The 17,089-nt window shown below is 41.6% G+C and overlaps 1 protein-coding gene and 1 long non-coding RNA gene across 7 annotated transcripts in view; one reads left to right on the top strand and one right to left on the bottom strand.

Annotated features, from left to right (window-relative positions):
- SCAPER (S-phase cyclin A associated protein in the ER) overlaps positions 1-17,089 on the bottom strand; it is a 345,099-nt gene that overhangs the window by 203,143 nt on the left and 124,867 nt on the right. For all 6 annotated transcript variants that reach the window (XM_073303508.2, XM_073303509.2, XM_073303513.2 and 3 more), the window contains 3 exons: positions 13,202-13,283; positions 11,437-11,589; positions 9,142-9,249 (listed from right to left, as the gene is read on the bottom strand). In XM_073303508.2, coding sequence (XP_073159609.1) covers positions 9,142-9,249; positions 11,437-11,589; positions 13,202-13,283 — 343 coding nt within the window. The remainder of the gene's footprint in view (positions 1-9,141; positions 9,250-11,436; positions 11,590-13,201; positions 13,284-17,089) is intronic.
- Positions 6,896-12,841, top strand: LOC140894827 (uncharacterized). The gene is made up of 3 exons (XR_012153956.1): positions 6,896-8,013; positions 11,917-12,007; positions 12,544-12,841. It is a non-coding gene; the product is annotated as an uncharacterized LOC140894827 (long non-coding RNA).

The raw sequence follows: 17,089 nt of genomic DNA, 5'->3' as shown, positions 1-17,089 counted from the left end.
AAAGGCTAACTGAACAAGGGGTATGTATTGATCCTAGCAGAATACAAGCTATAACAAATATGCAACACCCAGAAAATAAGGAGAGAGTACAGTGGTTCATAGGAATGGTTAATTTTGTTGGTACATTTATACCCAAGTTGGCTGCACAAACCAGCAATTTCTGGCTACTCATGCAAAAGAATAGTCATTGGCAATGGGATACTAACCTGGACAAAGAGTTTGGTAACTTAAAACAATTAATTTAGAAAGCCCCTATCCTAAGGTATTTTGACAACAGGAGACAGACCAAATTGTCCACTGATGCCTCCAAAGAAGACATTACTACAAAAATATGGTGACCATTGGAGACTGGTGGCGTATGCATCCAGGGCTCTTTCAAAAACAAATGCCACTATAGTTGAAAAGGAAACTTTAGCCCTGGAGCAGGGTTGTAAAAAATTCCATGTATTCATTTATGGAAGACCAATTATTGCAGAAACAGACCATAAGCCTCTGATATCAATTGCAAAGAAGAGGTTAGCTGACACTTTGTCCAGTATACAACTGTTTTTCCAGCTCCAACTATATAATTTATCAATAGTATATAAACTAGGAAAGGAGTCAGAGATAGCGGACACATTATCCAGAGCATTTGATAAAATTATAATAGAAACAGAGTTAGATATGGTGCATGTCAACTTGATAAAAAAGAATTGTCCTGTCTCAGAAAGGAAGTGGAATGAATTTGCTGAAGCTACACCTAACGATGAGACTTTACGCAGGGTAACACAGGGTGGCCAGACATGACTAGTACTATATACCTGACTAAATCTTAGCTGGAGGGAAGAGGGGGGGTGCTCCAGAGGTTGCTTTATTAGAAAAGACTACATGAAAATATGTAATAATGCGCAAATTCTCCAGGCATGGAATCTCTGAAGTTATCATGTCTGATAATGGTTTGCACTTTGATGGACATGAATTTAAAAAATTTTCTAGAGAATATGGGTTTAAGCATGTAACTTCAAGTCCCAGGTATCATCAATCCAAAGATCTTGTAGAGAATGGTGTGGAAATTGTTAAATGACTTTTGAAAAAGGCCACTGACTCAGGTACATATCCATATTTGGCTACACTGAATTATAGAGCAACACTGATGAATCCTGAACTATCACCTGCAAAGAGACTGTCTGGCAGGAAGTCCCTAATTTACAAGTAATCCCTAATGCCAATACTGATTTAGATGTGTATAAGCAACATGATAAGTGTAAACAAAGTATGTATTATGACAGAGGGCCCAGTGTATTACAGCCTCTGAAGCTCAGAGGTGTGGTACAGATTCATGATGGTACTTGTTGGGCACAAAGGGCAGCAGAGATTTGTGAGGTCACTCCACAATCTTATTAAATACAGACTCCTGTACTTTTCAGAGGAACTGGGTACCTCTTCATCTGCAACATCTTCCGGTGAAGAGGCAGATACTTCACTGAGAGCTACAGGACAAAGCACTGAGAAAATCACTGAGAATTCTTCAGATCAGCAAACAGAGCAGTTTGCTGATTCAGCTAGTACAAGAACTGAAGAGGTTCCTCGCAGCAGAGCACGGTTAACAAAGTTGAGTATATTATGGCATTTGTAGAGAAACAGTTGGTATATATCTTAAATTGTTTGGGATTGCTTTTGCTGGAAAGAGGAGATGTTAGGAGTATGTACTGTACCTTTCAGAATAGAGCACATGCTAGGAAGAACAGGTTGGAAGTGGACTAGTATCAGCTTCTCCAGATTCACGGCTAGGAGCACATGGGTCTCCTTTGTCTTATGTAATTCTGTTTCAGTTCTAATAAAGCCTTAATTCCAAGGCCATGTCTACATGTACAGTGCTGCAGTGCACTATTGCAGCACATGTGGTGAAGATGCTCTATACTGACAGGAGAGAGCTTGCCCATTGGCATAAAAAAAACAACAACCCACCCCCCGCGAGCGGCATAAGCTATGTTGGTGGGAGAAGCTCTCCCGCCAACATAGCACTGTATGCACTAGGGCGTATGTCGGTGTAACTTATGTCACTTAGGGGTGTGTGTGGAATATTCACACCCCTGAGTGACATAAGTTTTGCTGACGTAAGTGGCAATGTAGACATAACCTAAGAGTCCAGACTGCCTCCTTCTTATAAATCCATAAGACAATACAGTCTCTGTGCCCTCTAGTGCAGTGGTGGGCAACCTGCAGCCCACGGGCAGCATACAGCCCATCAGGGTAATATGATTGCGGGCCACAAGACATTTTGCTGGCCTTGATCATCTGCAGGCACTGACTCTCGCAGCTCCCAGTGTCCTTGGTTCTCTGTTCCCGGCCAATGGGAGCTGTGGGAAGTGGTGGCCAGCACGTTCCTGCAGCCCCTTTGCCTGCAGGCACTGCTTCCTATAGCTTCCATTGGCCAGGAACAGAGAACCGAGGCCACTGGGAGCTGCAGGGGGTGGTGCCTGAGGACGATCAATGTCAGCAAAATGTCTCGCGACCCGCAATCAGATTAACCTGATGGGCTGCATGCAGCCAGCAGACTGCCCACGACTGCACTAGTGGATTCGTGTCTTTCAAGGTATGTCTGCACATTTATCGCTATGTTGCTCAGGGGCGTGAAAAAGACATCCTCCTGAGCGACATAAGTTACAACGACAGAAACGTCAGTGTGGACAGTGCTATGTCAGTGGGCAAAATAGCTACTGCTGCTCGTTGGGCGTGGTTTAATTATGTCGACAGGAGAGCTCTCTCCCGTCGTCATAGAATGGCTACACGCGAGATCTTACAGCAGCGCAGCAGTATCGGTACAGCTGTGCCGCTGTAAGCTCTCTACTGCAGACAGGGCCTAAGTCTGGGGCACTAGAGCAGACACCCTCACATGGTTCCTTTCTCTAGAAGAGCTATGTTATTAAATGCTGTGATTGGTGTATAACATTCAGACAAAGGAAAAATCTATTTTACTTTTATTTCCTCGTGTTTTAAAGGGAGGCAGTGGCCAAGCAGCTAAAAGGAAGAACTACCATTGTTCAGTTAGCAGGGAGAAGCGTACAAGATAATTAGGTACCTGTGACTGTCAGCATACAAACTGATGGATCCAAGAATGGTAATCTATGTGCTTGTTTGTGAGTTTGCTGGGAACTTTCACAGCTCACAATTCTAAGACTGGACTCAGCAGGAAGCCTGCCACTGAGGTAATTAAGTTACACCTATTGCCCAATAATCAATTCCACTCAAATAGGAAGTGAAAACACTCCCATTATAATAGCCATCTTAAAATTACAGAAAATACAGAGCTAGAGAAACCTCAACCTGTGTTTAGGGAAACAGGTGAGTTGCAATCCACCAAGATGTCTTTCTCTGTAATTACAATGATCCCTTCTCCAAAGACAGCCATATCAGTGGGTTGCAGCTCTTGGAAACTTATACATTTCCCTGCAGAAAAAAATTAGAAAAAACTGCTACATGTTGTGAAAAACAAAATCCAAAGAAAATATCTTAACTAATACAAATATCAACAAATATATACTTATGTATGTGCTTGTGCACATGCACACACAAAATACCTCCCCAAACACCACAGTTGGCAAAATAAATAGACATCCTAAAATAAATAAACCCTATGGGGTGAAAACATTTGGTGCACCTAGCTTGGAAACAGATTTTGTAACACTAAAGTCAAATCTGAATCAGCTCTGGAGACCCAGCTTAAGCAGTATTTCTTAGTAAATATGAGATGGGAACACCATGTGGCTGATTCACAAATCCTCCAAATGGACACAGCTTAGAGGCTAGGTGTCACAGTTGAACTGTTTCTCACAGAATTCGCCTTGACATAACACTGTAGTTCCAGGTCTGCCATGCTGTGGCAGTGGAGATAAACCACACAACAATTTAAAATTGTTCTTTTGGAGACAGCATAGCTTTTTGAGTTGCTGTAAAAAGAAAGTAAGTTGTTTCTCAATGCCTTCTGAAGAGACAGCAAAGTGCCAATTCTTTTAAAGTTGTTACTAAAAAGCTATTCATAGAATCATAGAATATTAGGGTTGGAAGAGACCTCAGGAGGTCATCTAGTCCAATTCCCTGCTCAAAGCAGGACCAACCCCAACTAAATCATCCCAGCCAGGGCTTTGTGAAGCTGGGCCTTAAAAACCTCTAAGGATGGAGATTCCACCACCTCCCTAGGTAATCCATTCCAGTGCTTCACCACCCTCCTAGTGAAAAAGTTTTTCCTAATATCCAACCTAAACCTCCCCCACTGCAACCTGAGACCGCTGCTTCTTGTTCTGTCATCTGCCATCACTGAGAACAACCTAGCTCCATCCTCTTTGGAACCCACCTTCAGGTAGTTGAAGGCTGCTATCAAATCCCCCTCACTCTTCTCTTCTGCAGACTAAATAACCCAATTTCCCTCAGCCTCTCCTCGTAAGTCATGTGCCCTAGCCCCCTAATCATTTTCGTTGCCCTCCGCTGGACTCTCTCCAATTTTTCCACTTCCCTTCTGTAGTGGGGGGACCAAAACTGGACACAATATTCCAGGTATGGCCTCACCAGTGCCGAAGAGAGGGGAATAATCACTTTCCTCGATCTGCTGGCAAATGCTCCTATTAATACAGCCCAATATGCCATCAGCCTTCTTGGCAACAAGGGCACACCGCTGACTCATATCCAGTTTCTCATCCACTGTAATCCCCAGGTCCTTTTCTGCAGAACTGCTGCTTAGCCAGTCGGTCCCCAGCCTGTAGCCTGGGATTCTTCCGTCCTAAGTGCAAGACTCTGCACTTGTCCTTGTTGAACCTCATCAGATTTCTTTTGGCCCAATCCTCCAATTTGTCTAGGTCACTCTGGACCCTATCTCTACCTTTAGGATATCTACCTCTTCTGCCAGGTTAGTGTCATCTGTGAACTTGCTGAGGGTGCAATTCATCCCATCATCCAGATCATTAATAAAGATGTTGAACAAAACTGGCCCCAGGACCGACCCCTGGGACACTCCACTTGATACCGGCTGTCGATTAGACATCGAGCCGTTGATGACTACCTGTTGAGCCCGACAATCTAGCCAGCTTTCTATCTACCTTACAGTCCATTCATCCAATCCATACTTCTTTAACTTGCTGCCAAGAATATTGTGGGAGATCGTACCAAAAGCTTCGCTAAAGTCAAGATATATTACATCCACAGCTTTCCTCATATCCACACAGGGAGTTATCTCATCATAGAAGGCAATCAGGTTGGTCAGGCATGACTTGCCCTTGGTGAATCCAAGTTGACTGTTCTTGATCACCTTCACTAACAAGGTCAGCTCCCAGACTGCTGCGCTGGGCATCACAACATGGGGAATAGAGGGCCAGCCCTCTGTGGAGAAAGAGGTGGTTAGGGACTATTTAGAAAAGCTGGACGTGCACAAGTCCATGGGGCCAGACGAGTTGCATCCGAGAGTGCTAAAGGAATTGGCGGCTGTGATTGCAGAGCCATTGGCCATTATCTTTGAAAACTCGTGGCGAACGGGGGAAGTCCTGGATGACTGGAAAAAGGCTAATGTAGTGCCAATCTTTAAAAAAGGGAAGAAGGAGGATCCTGGGAACTACAGGCCAGTCAGCCTCACCTCAGTCCCTGGAAAAATCAAGGAGCAGGTCCTCAAAGAATCGATCCTGAAGCACTTACATGAGAGGAAAGTGATCAGGAACAGTCAGCATGGATTCACCAAGGGAAGGTCATGCCTGACTAATCTAATCGCCTTCTATGATGAGATTACTGGTTCTGTGGATGAAGGGAAAGCAGTGGATGTATTGTTTCTTGACTTTAGCAAAGCTTTTGACACGGTCTCCCACAGTATTCTTGTCAGCAAGTTAAAGAAGTATGGGCTGGATGAATGCACTATAAGGTGGGTAGAAAGTCGGCTAGATTGTCGGGCTCAACGGGTAGTGATCAATGGCTCCATGTCTAGTTCGCAGCCGGTGTCAAGTGGAGTGCCCCAGGGGTCAGTCCTGGGGCTGGTTTTGTTCAATATCTTCATAAATGATCTGGAGGATGGTGTGGATTGCACTCTCAGCAAATTTGCATATGATACTAAACTGGGAGGAGTGGTAGATACGCTGGAGGGCAGGGATAGGATACAGAGAGACCTAGACAAATTGGATGATTGGGCCAAAAGAAATCTGATGAGGTTCAATAAGGATAAGTGCAGGGTCCTGCACTTAGGACGGAAGAACCCAATGCACAGCTATAGACTAGGGACCGAATGGCTAGGCAGCAATTCTGCGGAAAAGGACCTAGGGGTGACAGTGGACGAGAAGCTGGATATGCGTCAGCAGTGTGCCCTTGTTGCCAAGAAGGCCAATGGCATTTTGGGATGTATAAGTAGGGGCATAGCAAGCAGATCGAGGGACGTGATCGTCCCCCTCTATTCGACATTGGTGAGGCCTCATCTGGAGTACTGTGTCCAGTTTTGGGCCCCACACTTCAAGAAGGATGCGGATAAATTGGAAAGAGTCCAGCGAAGGGCAACAAAAATGATTAGGGGTCTGGAACACATGACTTATGAGGAGAGGCTGAGGGAACTGGGATTGTTTAGTCTGCAGAAGAGAAGAATGAGGGGGGATTTGATAGCTGCTTTCAACTACCTGAGAGGTGGTTCCAGAGAGGATGGTTCTAGACTATTCTCAGTGGTAGAAGAGGACAGGACAAGGAGTAATGGTCTCAAGTTGCAGTGGGGGAGGTTTAGGTTGGATATTAGGAAAAACTTTTTCACTAGGAGGGTGGTGAAACACTGGAATGCGTTACCTAGGGAGGTGGTAGAATCTCCTTCCTTAGAAGTTTTTAAGGTCAGGCTTGACAAAGCCCTGGCTGGGATGATTTAACTGGGGATTGGTCCTGCTTTTGAGCAGGGGGTTGGACTAGATGACCTCCTGAGGTCCCTTCCAATCCTGATATTCTATGATTCTATGATTCAAGTGCTTCAAAATGGATTCCTTGAGGACCTGCTCCATGATTACTTGATAAGGGCAATCTCTATAACTACTGTCCCATCTTGAATCCCTAATATCTGTGGGAAATTATCAAGAATGTTGTGGAAAAACAATTTAATACTGCTCCCTTCAGCACTATCGACCAGGAGGTGCAGACAACACATTTGCAGACCCTAGCAGGGACTGACAAGTTTGCACTTGAATGGCTCTGCTCTGTCTTTCTGTAAACTAGATTGATGATACTCAACCTAGACAAGACTAAAGTGAATTTTACACAATGAGGGAATTAAGCAGAGGAATCAGTGGAAATTATACCAGCTTTCCAGATTGCTAGGAAGAGTCCATGGCTTGTTTCTCATATTCATAACTTACGGATTTTGCTGGGTTCCTGGCAGCTGCTGGAGTCACAGGTATCAACAATTGTTAAGTGTGCCTATCATGTGTATTTGGGAAGGAGGTTATGTTTTCTTCTTTTGGGTGCAGTTTCACCACATTATCTACACCTTTGTCACTACAAAGGTAGATTATAGTAATGGGGCTATCCTTTCCAATTGTTTGGAAACTGCAACTAGCATAGAAATGGGCAGCCTACTTGTTTAATGTCTGCTCAAGCAAAGACCACACTATGCTGTGTCCTGAGATCTGTTCTGGCTACTGAGACTGTTTCCCAAGTGAAGTTTAAGGCATTAGTTTTCATCTTTAGAGCCCTAAATAGTTTGGGGTCAGCTGTTTGCAAGACTATGTCTCTCCTTGTGTATCACAATGATAGCTGAGGTCATCTGAGGCACTCATGCCAACAGATTCCTCCTCATAAATGGAGAGGGCTGACAGCAAGTCATTCTAGATCAAGAAAGGAAGTGAAATCCAAAGCCATCTTCATGTCCCAGAGCCTGGATTTGATACCTCACAGGGGAGTTGTGAGGATAAACACATTGAAGATCGTGAGGTGCTCATATACTACGGTGATGAGGGCCATATAAATACAACAGACAGAAGGATCGACCAACCTACTTTCAGGACACGCTGCAAGATCCACCTATTTTTCCAGGTGATTCTGGTAGGAAGGGGGAGATGGGAAGGGACATGACTGCAGGATAGCTAGGAGGTTGATTGAAGAACTAAAGGAGACTAGGCTGGGGACAAGAATACACACTATTTTGGGATGGGGACCTGGGTTTTTTGTGTGTAGTTAGCATGTGTGTGATGTGTGTTGTTGCTGTTTTACTTGTTAAGATGTAGGGGCCCTTTTTGTGTCCTGTTTTGCAGTTATACCAAAATTGGGTATTACTGTAAAAAAATAAAATAAAAATAAAAATGTGGTGTGAGTAGAGTTTAGAGAGGTGCAGAGGAAATATAGAGAAGAAAGAGCCTATTCCTCAAACACAACACAATGACCACTAACCTCAGCACCTGCAGAACAAAAGGCCAGACTCACTTGGCACAGTCTTCTCATAATAAATCAATAACTTCTGTGAACGGACAGAAAAATTATACAGTAAAACCTGATTTAGAGACCACCTCTGAAGAGAGACCACCTGTCACAAGCAACTACTTGCAGAGGCCATGGAACACCACCGCTCGCCAGTGTGCAAACCTTTGAAGAGAGACCACCTCTTACAAGCAACCACTTTTGCTAACTCCCATGAGTAGTTGCTCTTGGCAGGTTTTACTGTATATAAAAGACAATAGGAAAGCACTCAAATACCACAGTGATAAGCACAGGATAGGTTAGATCAGTGGTTTTCAACTTTTTCATTTGCGGACCCCTACAAAATTATCAAGGTGTGGACCTCTTTGGAAATCTTAGACATAGACTGAGGACCCCTAGGGTCTGCAGACCATTGGATGAAAACCACTGGGTTAGATGGATAGAAAAAAATACCTTATTAGAAAACAAAGTTAATTTATATACATTGCACCATTTTCTATAGAAAATCTATTTATCTGACACTTACTGGAATAATTGTATTTGAATGTTCCATTTTTTTCTTTTTTTTTTTTTAACATTCCATATTCAAAGAAGTCAGCATTGCTATCAATAGTACCTCTTATTTCATACCTGACTTTTTATATTCTTAGTTCTGTGAGAATTTTCAAATCTGTCTTAAAGTATTACATTTCAGATGGCACTGTAAAGCAGAAGAATATTAATATTAAAATCTTTTACAAAACATACCACTTCTTCATCTGAAAGCTCTCGTCCTTGGATGCTGCTATTTTCTCTCACTGCTTGTTGGTGTTTTTTCCCCTTAATGTGGCTAAAAAGATACACCTCTGAGGAAATCTGAAATGAGAATAAATGATGATTAGGGCCCTACCAAGTTCATGGTCCATTTTCGTAAATTTTACTGTCATAGCATTTTAAAAATCTTGAATTTCACAGTTTCAGATATTTAAATCTTAAATTTCATGGTATTGTAACAAAACATAAACATGTATTTAAAAAATGGCAAAATATAAACATGTAAAAGCCCTTAAGACAGAGGTTCTCAAACTGTGGTCCACGGACACCAGTGGTCCGCGAGCTCCATTCAGGTAGTCTGTGGATAGTTCTAAGGTGCGCACGTGGACAGCTGCACACAAGAGAATGAAGGGCCACCCACCTAATTAGAATTCCACCATTTTATGGTTTTGGTGTTATCATGCCAATAGTTTCCAACCCACGGCACTGTTCTAGTGGAGACTGACATAGTGGAGGACCCCAAGTTGTTTATTCTTGCTCAAAGCAAGTTTATTCCAAAAATGGTGTAAATGGCTGTATACCATTTGGAATAATTCCGTGTTTGGACATGAGGTATGATAAAGATGTTCTAGGCACAGCACAAGAGGGTGACAACACCAACTTTGTCTGGTGCAGATGAAGCCTAGAAATACAGACTGGAATTCAGCTAATAAGCTAAGAGCAATGCTCATGTTTAGCCCACATTAATCACGGATATTGCACTCTACTAAGCAGTAGCAAGATCCAAGGTACTGGTAGTAAGAGCTACATGTCTCTCTGTGATATGTAAACCAATCCAGGGCATTCAGCCACTGAACTATCTCTGTGCTTACAGTGTTGTTGTAGCCAGCAATGTAGTCAGTCTCAGGATATTAGAGAGACAAGGTGGGTGAAGTAATATCTTTTATTGGACCAATTTCTTTTGGTGAAAGAGACATGCTTTTGAGCTACACAGAGCTCTTGACCTGAAGAAGAGCTCTGTGTAGCTTGAAACAGTGTCTTTTTCACCAACAGAAGTTGGTCCAATAAAATATATTACCTCAACCACCTTGTCTCTGGGTTATAGTCCACAGAAACTATGCAAGCCTCCCTGGTAACATGCATGCAGAGACTACTCCATAGCCAAGTGTACAGTCATGAATACCCGTTTACTCTGTCAGAAAGAAGGGTTCTTGTAAATGTCAATACCATACCTCTTAATCTTCAAGCTTGCCAATGAATGACACAAGCAAGCAATATTGGCAAATGATTAAAATATGGAACATTTGTTTTATTTTATGTTGTACCATAATTAACATATTATAACTGTTTTAACTATAAAACCTGTTTTAAGGGTATTTTCTCACTGCATGAATAAACCAGTTTTAAACAAAAACCTGGGAAAACAAATTCCATCGTGTGCAATGAGAAGGAAGACCTATTTGGATTGTCAGCAAGGTTTGAACTCTGGACCATGAAATCTCCAGCATAGACCTCTACCCCTTGAATTGTTATCCTCTATTTGGATCTACCAATAGAGAAGGAATTGATATACATTTTGCCAGCAAATTGCACAATTATCTCTTAGACAACAGCAAAATGATGGAGATCAAGAATCTTGGTTTCTATTCAGGTTCTGGGAAGGGAGTGTGGTATGGTGGCTAGAATAGTGGTTATTTAGAGACATGATAGCTGAGCACATAGATCTGGCACATTCATTCTGACAGGCAGTGTGGCTGAGTGGACAAGACTTAGGTCTACGATATGATAAAAACTAGGTTTTTATTCTCAGCTCTCCTTGAAGTGACCTTGTGAAATCTTTCAGTGAACTTATTTATAAAATGAAGAAATGATGCTTGACTGACTTCTTGGGTAGGTTATGAAGCCCTTGCTCAATTATAAGGAGTCTATAGTAGACAGAAAAAAACAGCAATCAGTACAAGGGAGGCGAGACCTCCTAGCTCCAGCTCAGTGAACGGTGCCCTAGGCTACTTGATTCTCTCTCCCTGTTTCTGGAACATTGCTTGTCTTGGCAGTGCAACGGAACAGCAACCTAATGCAACTTCAATGCCGAAGATCCCACAAAATCTGCTACAGTTCAGAGATCTGATCATTACTTTGTCTGTTCACAAAAGCGAGGAAGCAGGGGGAGAATGGTGGGGCAGTACTCCATTTACAATACATTCATGCCTGCAAACCACAACAAAACTGGTAGATCGAAAGCTTAGCTAGGCCCATTACTTTTGATAGCATTCCTTCAATGCAACTTACCAAGACATTGCATAATGAACACTGCTTTTTTCGTTCATATGGTGTAAGTTTAGGTGCATAATCAGTATTAGCATGTCTGCCACTGCTTAATTCAGCTGCCTTTTCTTTCCTCTGTTCAATTTGTTCCATGTGTCTCCGAATGCTTTCGTCATGCTAAATAAAACAACAAATGGTAAACAATATGAAATAAAAATAAACAGAAATGAATAATGTTCAGAAATACCAAGGTTTATTAAGTACTGTCTAGTTCTAGATGATGAAAAGTTAAGTTGAAACTTATGTATAATACCTTCCAAAATGCCAAAAAGGATGTGTTATTACTTAGTGATATAATTTAAAATATTAACACTATACTGTTATTTATGTAACACTATACTGTTATTTATGTAGACTAGTATCACTCCATCATCTTTGGTAAATCTAGTCCTATGGTTTTCTGTTGTATTTAGTTTCTGAGCTCATGTTGTATTTCTTCCTCAGGAAGAATTCCGAGACAGAATCCATACAGACATTACTGGTGTAATCATGCTTGCTCTGATGAACTGAAAGCAAAATGGCATCAATTACAATGGTATAAATGATTTATTATTAATATTTAGATTGCAATAGGGATTACAGTCTCTAGACCCTTTCAAACAATGTTTTGTTTATCAACCACAACAAGGATGGCCCAAACCCTATATATTACCTAATACTAGAAATTGGCTTATAAGCATCAACTGTATGACAAACAATGACATTTCACAATAGGAGCACGTGTAGCAAAAGTGCTTCTTAATTAGTGGGATCAACAGTAGACAATTACTTAGAGATGAAAGAACAGTCTGTTTTTTAAAATTATACGATTGTATAGACCTACCGCAATGGGCCCCAGATCCTGATGGAGACTAGTAGGTACTCCTATCATGCTATTACTACTACTAATATTCTGTGACTTTGATAAAGGTTTTATTTTCTCATTTCACCAGAATTTCAAAAATAGCACTTAGTACTTTGGAAATCTCTATGCCTCTCAAAATAGAATAGATATATGTTCAAACTTCTTATCATTTGGTCTTTGGTCCTTTATAAGGTAGGAGTTTTACAAGCTGTTTTGCCATACTGCAGCATCCTACCTAACATTCCCAATCCTACAACTGATTCCACATGACTGGAGGAACCCTGTGTTTCTGCAGAGACCCAGTGAAATTGACAGGCATCTGAGTGGATCCAGTTGCAAGACTGGGACCATATTCTATGCAGTGAAGAGGAAGGAACATGCCATACTTCCATTACTGATACTTGTGAAGACCCATAAAATGGCATCATTTCCCAGGTCCTCTTCTGTGTAACTCTGGTGTGTAGACTGTTTTCACCAAACTGTACATTTCAGTTTTAATTTTTTTTTTACCAAGACGTTTATTTTTGCCAGAATTTCATTTTAATAGTAAGATTAGAAATTCAAAATTATTTTGACTTTCTTCAAAAGTACAAAATCATTTAGACCTAACTTTGATCCCACACTAGGTTTACCCTAATGTAATTCCATTGACTTCTATGGCATTATTTCTGATTTACAGTGTCAGTGAGAGCAAAATCAGACCCATCTTCATAAGCCAGATGTCTAGATAAAAATCCTGAACTACAGTAGCAAAATTCAAGGTATGATATGGCTCTACTGTAATGACTTTGCTAAATAAAATGTACTTAAAGAAAATAACGTTGTGGAAATTCTATTTTAAATAAAATGTATTTTCAGTTAGAAAGACTATTACTCCCGTTATACCTTCAGCTGAATCTTTTTCTGTAGCTCCTCCATTGCTTCTTGTTGAGCTGCAGTGAGAGCTGCCAGCCTCTCCTCTCGATCTCTACCAAGAGAGAATATGTATTATAGCAAAAGTGGTAAAGGTATGAAGTATACATTTATAGTTGTAATATATATTTGAAATGGGGAAAGAAAATCAGAGAAGGCATTAACTGCCATTTAAGTTAAAGGTAGCTCAGGAGGGAGATAAAAGTAGTTCAGCAGAAAGTAGATTAATTACTGAAGATAATAGATGCATTTAATCTTGATGGTCTCATAACAGCAGACACTTGAGACCTTGTTCCAGATTCCAGACCCACTCCAGTGTAGTTCAGAGCAGGTATAGATGACATGGTGGTAAAAAACACTAATGAATGTGATGTCCTGTCTACATTAGCACTTCCACTGTTGCTACCTCTTGTGAAGCAACAACAGGGAGTAAAACATTGGTGACTTTCCCCAAAACGTCTAGTGCAGACAAGGCCAATCACAGAGTCAAACAACAGTTGGGGAAAATGCTTGAGACAGAAAATGATGATGGCTAAAGGTCTGATCACAGCAGCTTTCTGAAGTTCTACAAATTAAGCTTTACTGCTGTTTTTGCTGTTTCATATATACTCTTGATCAAAGCAATAAGAAATATGTGCATATTGTAAATAAAGGAATTTACAAGACAATTGCTAGCCAGAGGACCGAACTTACTAGCCATATATTGACATGCAAGATGCATGAAAGACCCACAAGTAAGTCCCATGCGCAAAGCCCTGGTGAACCCACCTTCTGCACTGAGAAGAAATAAAAGGCGCTGTCTCTAAATCCTACTAGGTGGCCCCATCTTTAGTCTCAGGCTAGTGAGTGTTTATGCATTTGAAGTCACCTTTGCTTCCATCTGGCTGCAAGAAGGCGATGCTTACTGATGCGAGGGAGAGAAAGGTTTCTTACATCTCCCCTGCTTTTTTTCTTTTAGTCCTGCAGCCCCATGAATATTCAAGTGTTTTTCTCTGGTGCTGATGATTGTAAAAACTGTAAAAGTGACATGATTCTCAACAGTTTCACTGCTCCCTGCAGGGTTCTGAATAGTTCAGAGAAATTTTCCAGTCTTAAGTTCAATCTGCCACTGCTTCTGCAGAAAGCCAAGAGCAGAGCACAGGCACTTGAACTAACAATCAAGAAGACAGTGCCTCATCAGTTCATATTTGGAAAATTATCTTTGAAACCGTAAGTATTAGAAACTTTGTTCTTTTAGAACAAAGCTTAAATTCTGCAGAAATTAATTATTACGGTCACACATTCAGCAGGGCAAGTTTCCCACTTGCCAATAGCAAGTGAGAAAATGGAATTTTCAAACCTTAATTATAAATTAGAATACAGTTGGCTGCTGTTAATGTTTGTATAAAGATAAGCAGCCTGGGTAGGGGCCAAAAGAGGTCATTGAAGCACAACGCATGCAGTTTTGGCTATGCTCAGCAATCAAGAAGGCACTTACATCAATTATGCATCTAATACATTGATACACACAATACCAAACCTTTGGAATCAATTCTAGTAACTGCTTATTTCATGTACTTGAACCAAGGACCTAGGCGCAACTACAGCTAACTGAGGGATGCTACACAGAACAGAAATAAAACAAAGGTCCAAGGATGTCCAAACTGGGTTGAAGGGAATATGTTGCACACAAAGAGGTGAGCATTTGGTTTTGTGGACATATCCCCTTTCTTATAGGTTGAACCCGTAAAAAAGTCAAAGCTCACCCTTGCCCTACTGAGTAGCAGAACAAAGTGAAATGCTCTAGAGATGGTGTAGAGAGACAAGGTGGGTGAGGTGATATCTTTTATTTGACCAACTTCTGCTGGTGAGAGAGACAAGCTTTCAATCTACACAGAACTCTTCTTCAGGGTCTGGGAAAGGTACTCAGAGTGTCACAACTAAATACAAGACAGAACAGATTGTTTAGCATAAGTAGTTAACACATCATCTTAGGACTCGTCTACACTTGAAATGCTACAGCAGCACAGCTGCAGTTGAGCCACTGTAGCATTTCAAGTGCAGACACTGCCTAGGCTGCCAGGAGAGGCTCTCCTATCAGCATAGCTAATCCACCTGCCCGAGAGGCAGTAGCTAGGTCAACAGAAGAATTCTTCTGCCAACTTAGTGCTATCTACACAGAGACTTAGATCAGCTTAAGTATGCTGCTCTGGGGTGTGGATTTTTCATATCCCTGAGCAACGCAGTTATGCTGACCGAATTTTCTCGTGAAGACCAGGCCTAAGAGAGACAAGGTGGGTGAGGTAATATATTTTATTGGAGCAACTTCTGTTGGTAAGCAAGACAAGCTCTTGAGCTTTCCCAGAGCTCTTGTTCAGGTCTGGAAAATATACTCAGAGGGTACAGGACTAAAAGACCTATGGCCCAGGCCATCTGACTTGGGCTTGCAGGGCTCAGGCTGAGGGGCTAAAAATTGCTGTGTAGATATTTGGGCTCAGGCTGGAGTCCTGGCTCTGGATCACTTCCCACTTGAGAAGTCCCAGAGCTCGGCCTCTAGCCCGAATGTCTACACAGAAATTTTACACCCCCACAGCCCGAGTCCCGCAAGCACAAGTCATGGCTGACCTATGCCAGCGATGAGTGTTTAATTGCCTTGTAGACATACCCCAAGTATCTCATCTAAATTCAAGGTGGAACAGATTCTCAAGCATAAGTAGTTGAAAAATATTTCAAGGGACCATTCAAGGTGAAGTGGCCTTTAACACTTCTCCAGTCCTGCCCCCAGTCCTCAAGGAACAGGAAAAAAAAAGCTTGTCAGAGGAAGTTTAAGTGGGTTACGGATTGTTGTAATAAGCAATAAATCCAGCATCTCTATTCAGTGTATGTCTATTTTAGTCTCTAGCAAAGTTATGAAATTAAGCTCCCAGACTCATCTTTTGAAAGTGTTGTTCAGGTTTTCTTTGAGGATGAGGACCTAGAGGTCAAATACAGAGTGACTACTTTGTGAAAAGTGTTCACCCACAGGTGATATGGTATTTTTGTCTTTTATCATTTTTGTAGAGTCCAACTGAGAGCACAGTGATTGTATTATTTTACCCACATAGTTTTTATTGGGGCATTTAGTACACTGGATGAGGTACACTACATGTTATGATAGGCATGTGTAGAACCCATGGACCTTGAAAGGTGTATTGTGGAGGGTGTTGATCATTGTAACAGTGGAGATATGTCTACAGGTTTTTCATCTTTTGTTCTAGCAAGGTCTGGTACTGCTTTGAGTTGGTGTGTCCTGGTCTGTGTGGAGTATGCTTCTGATGGAGAGGTTGGGGGTTGTTTGAAGGCCAGAAGAGGAGGTTCAGAAAAGATTTCTTTCACAATGTGGCCCCATCAAATATGAGTTGCAATTGTCTAATGATACTCCATATGGGTTCCAGTGTGGGGTGGTAGATGATATCTAGAGGTATACAGTTGGAGGGGGAACCCATACAGGAAACATGGACTGAACAGAGATACTGGATTTATGGCTTATTACAACAATCTATAACCCCCTTAATACAACCCCCAAGTTCCTGCCTCCTTTCCTCCCTATGACTGGAGGGCTGTTAATAGGCCACTTCACCTTGGTTCCTTGAAATGTGTGTTAACTGTTTATGCTAAACAATCTGTTCCATCTTCTATTTAACTATGACACTGAGTACATTTCCTAGACCTGAAGAAGAGTGTTGTGTAAGCTCAAATCCTTGTCTCTCTCTCCAACAGAAGTTGGTTCAATAAAAGATATTACCTCATCCACTTTGTCTCTCATATCCTGGGACAAACATGGCTACATCAACACTGCATACAACGTATTATAAGAGAGCATTCAACGGAACTGGCCCGTTA

This window comes from Lepidochelys kempii, chromosome 10 (genome assembly GCF_965140285.1).
Source record: "Lepidochelys kempii isolate rLepKem1 chromosome 10, rLepKem1.hap1, whole genome shotgun sequence".
Taxonomy (NCBI): Eukaryota; Metazoa; Chordata; order Testudines; family Cheloniidae; genus Lepidochelys; species Lepidochelys kempii.
The sequence above is the reverse complement of the archived record's forward strand: the minus strand, read 5'-3'. Positions and strand labels throughout refer to the sequence as shown.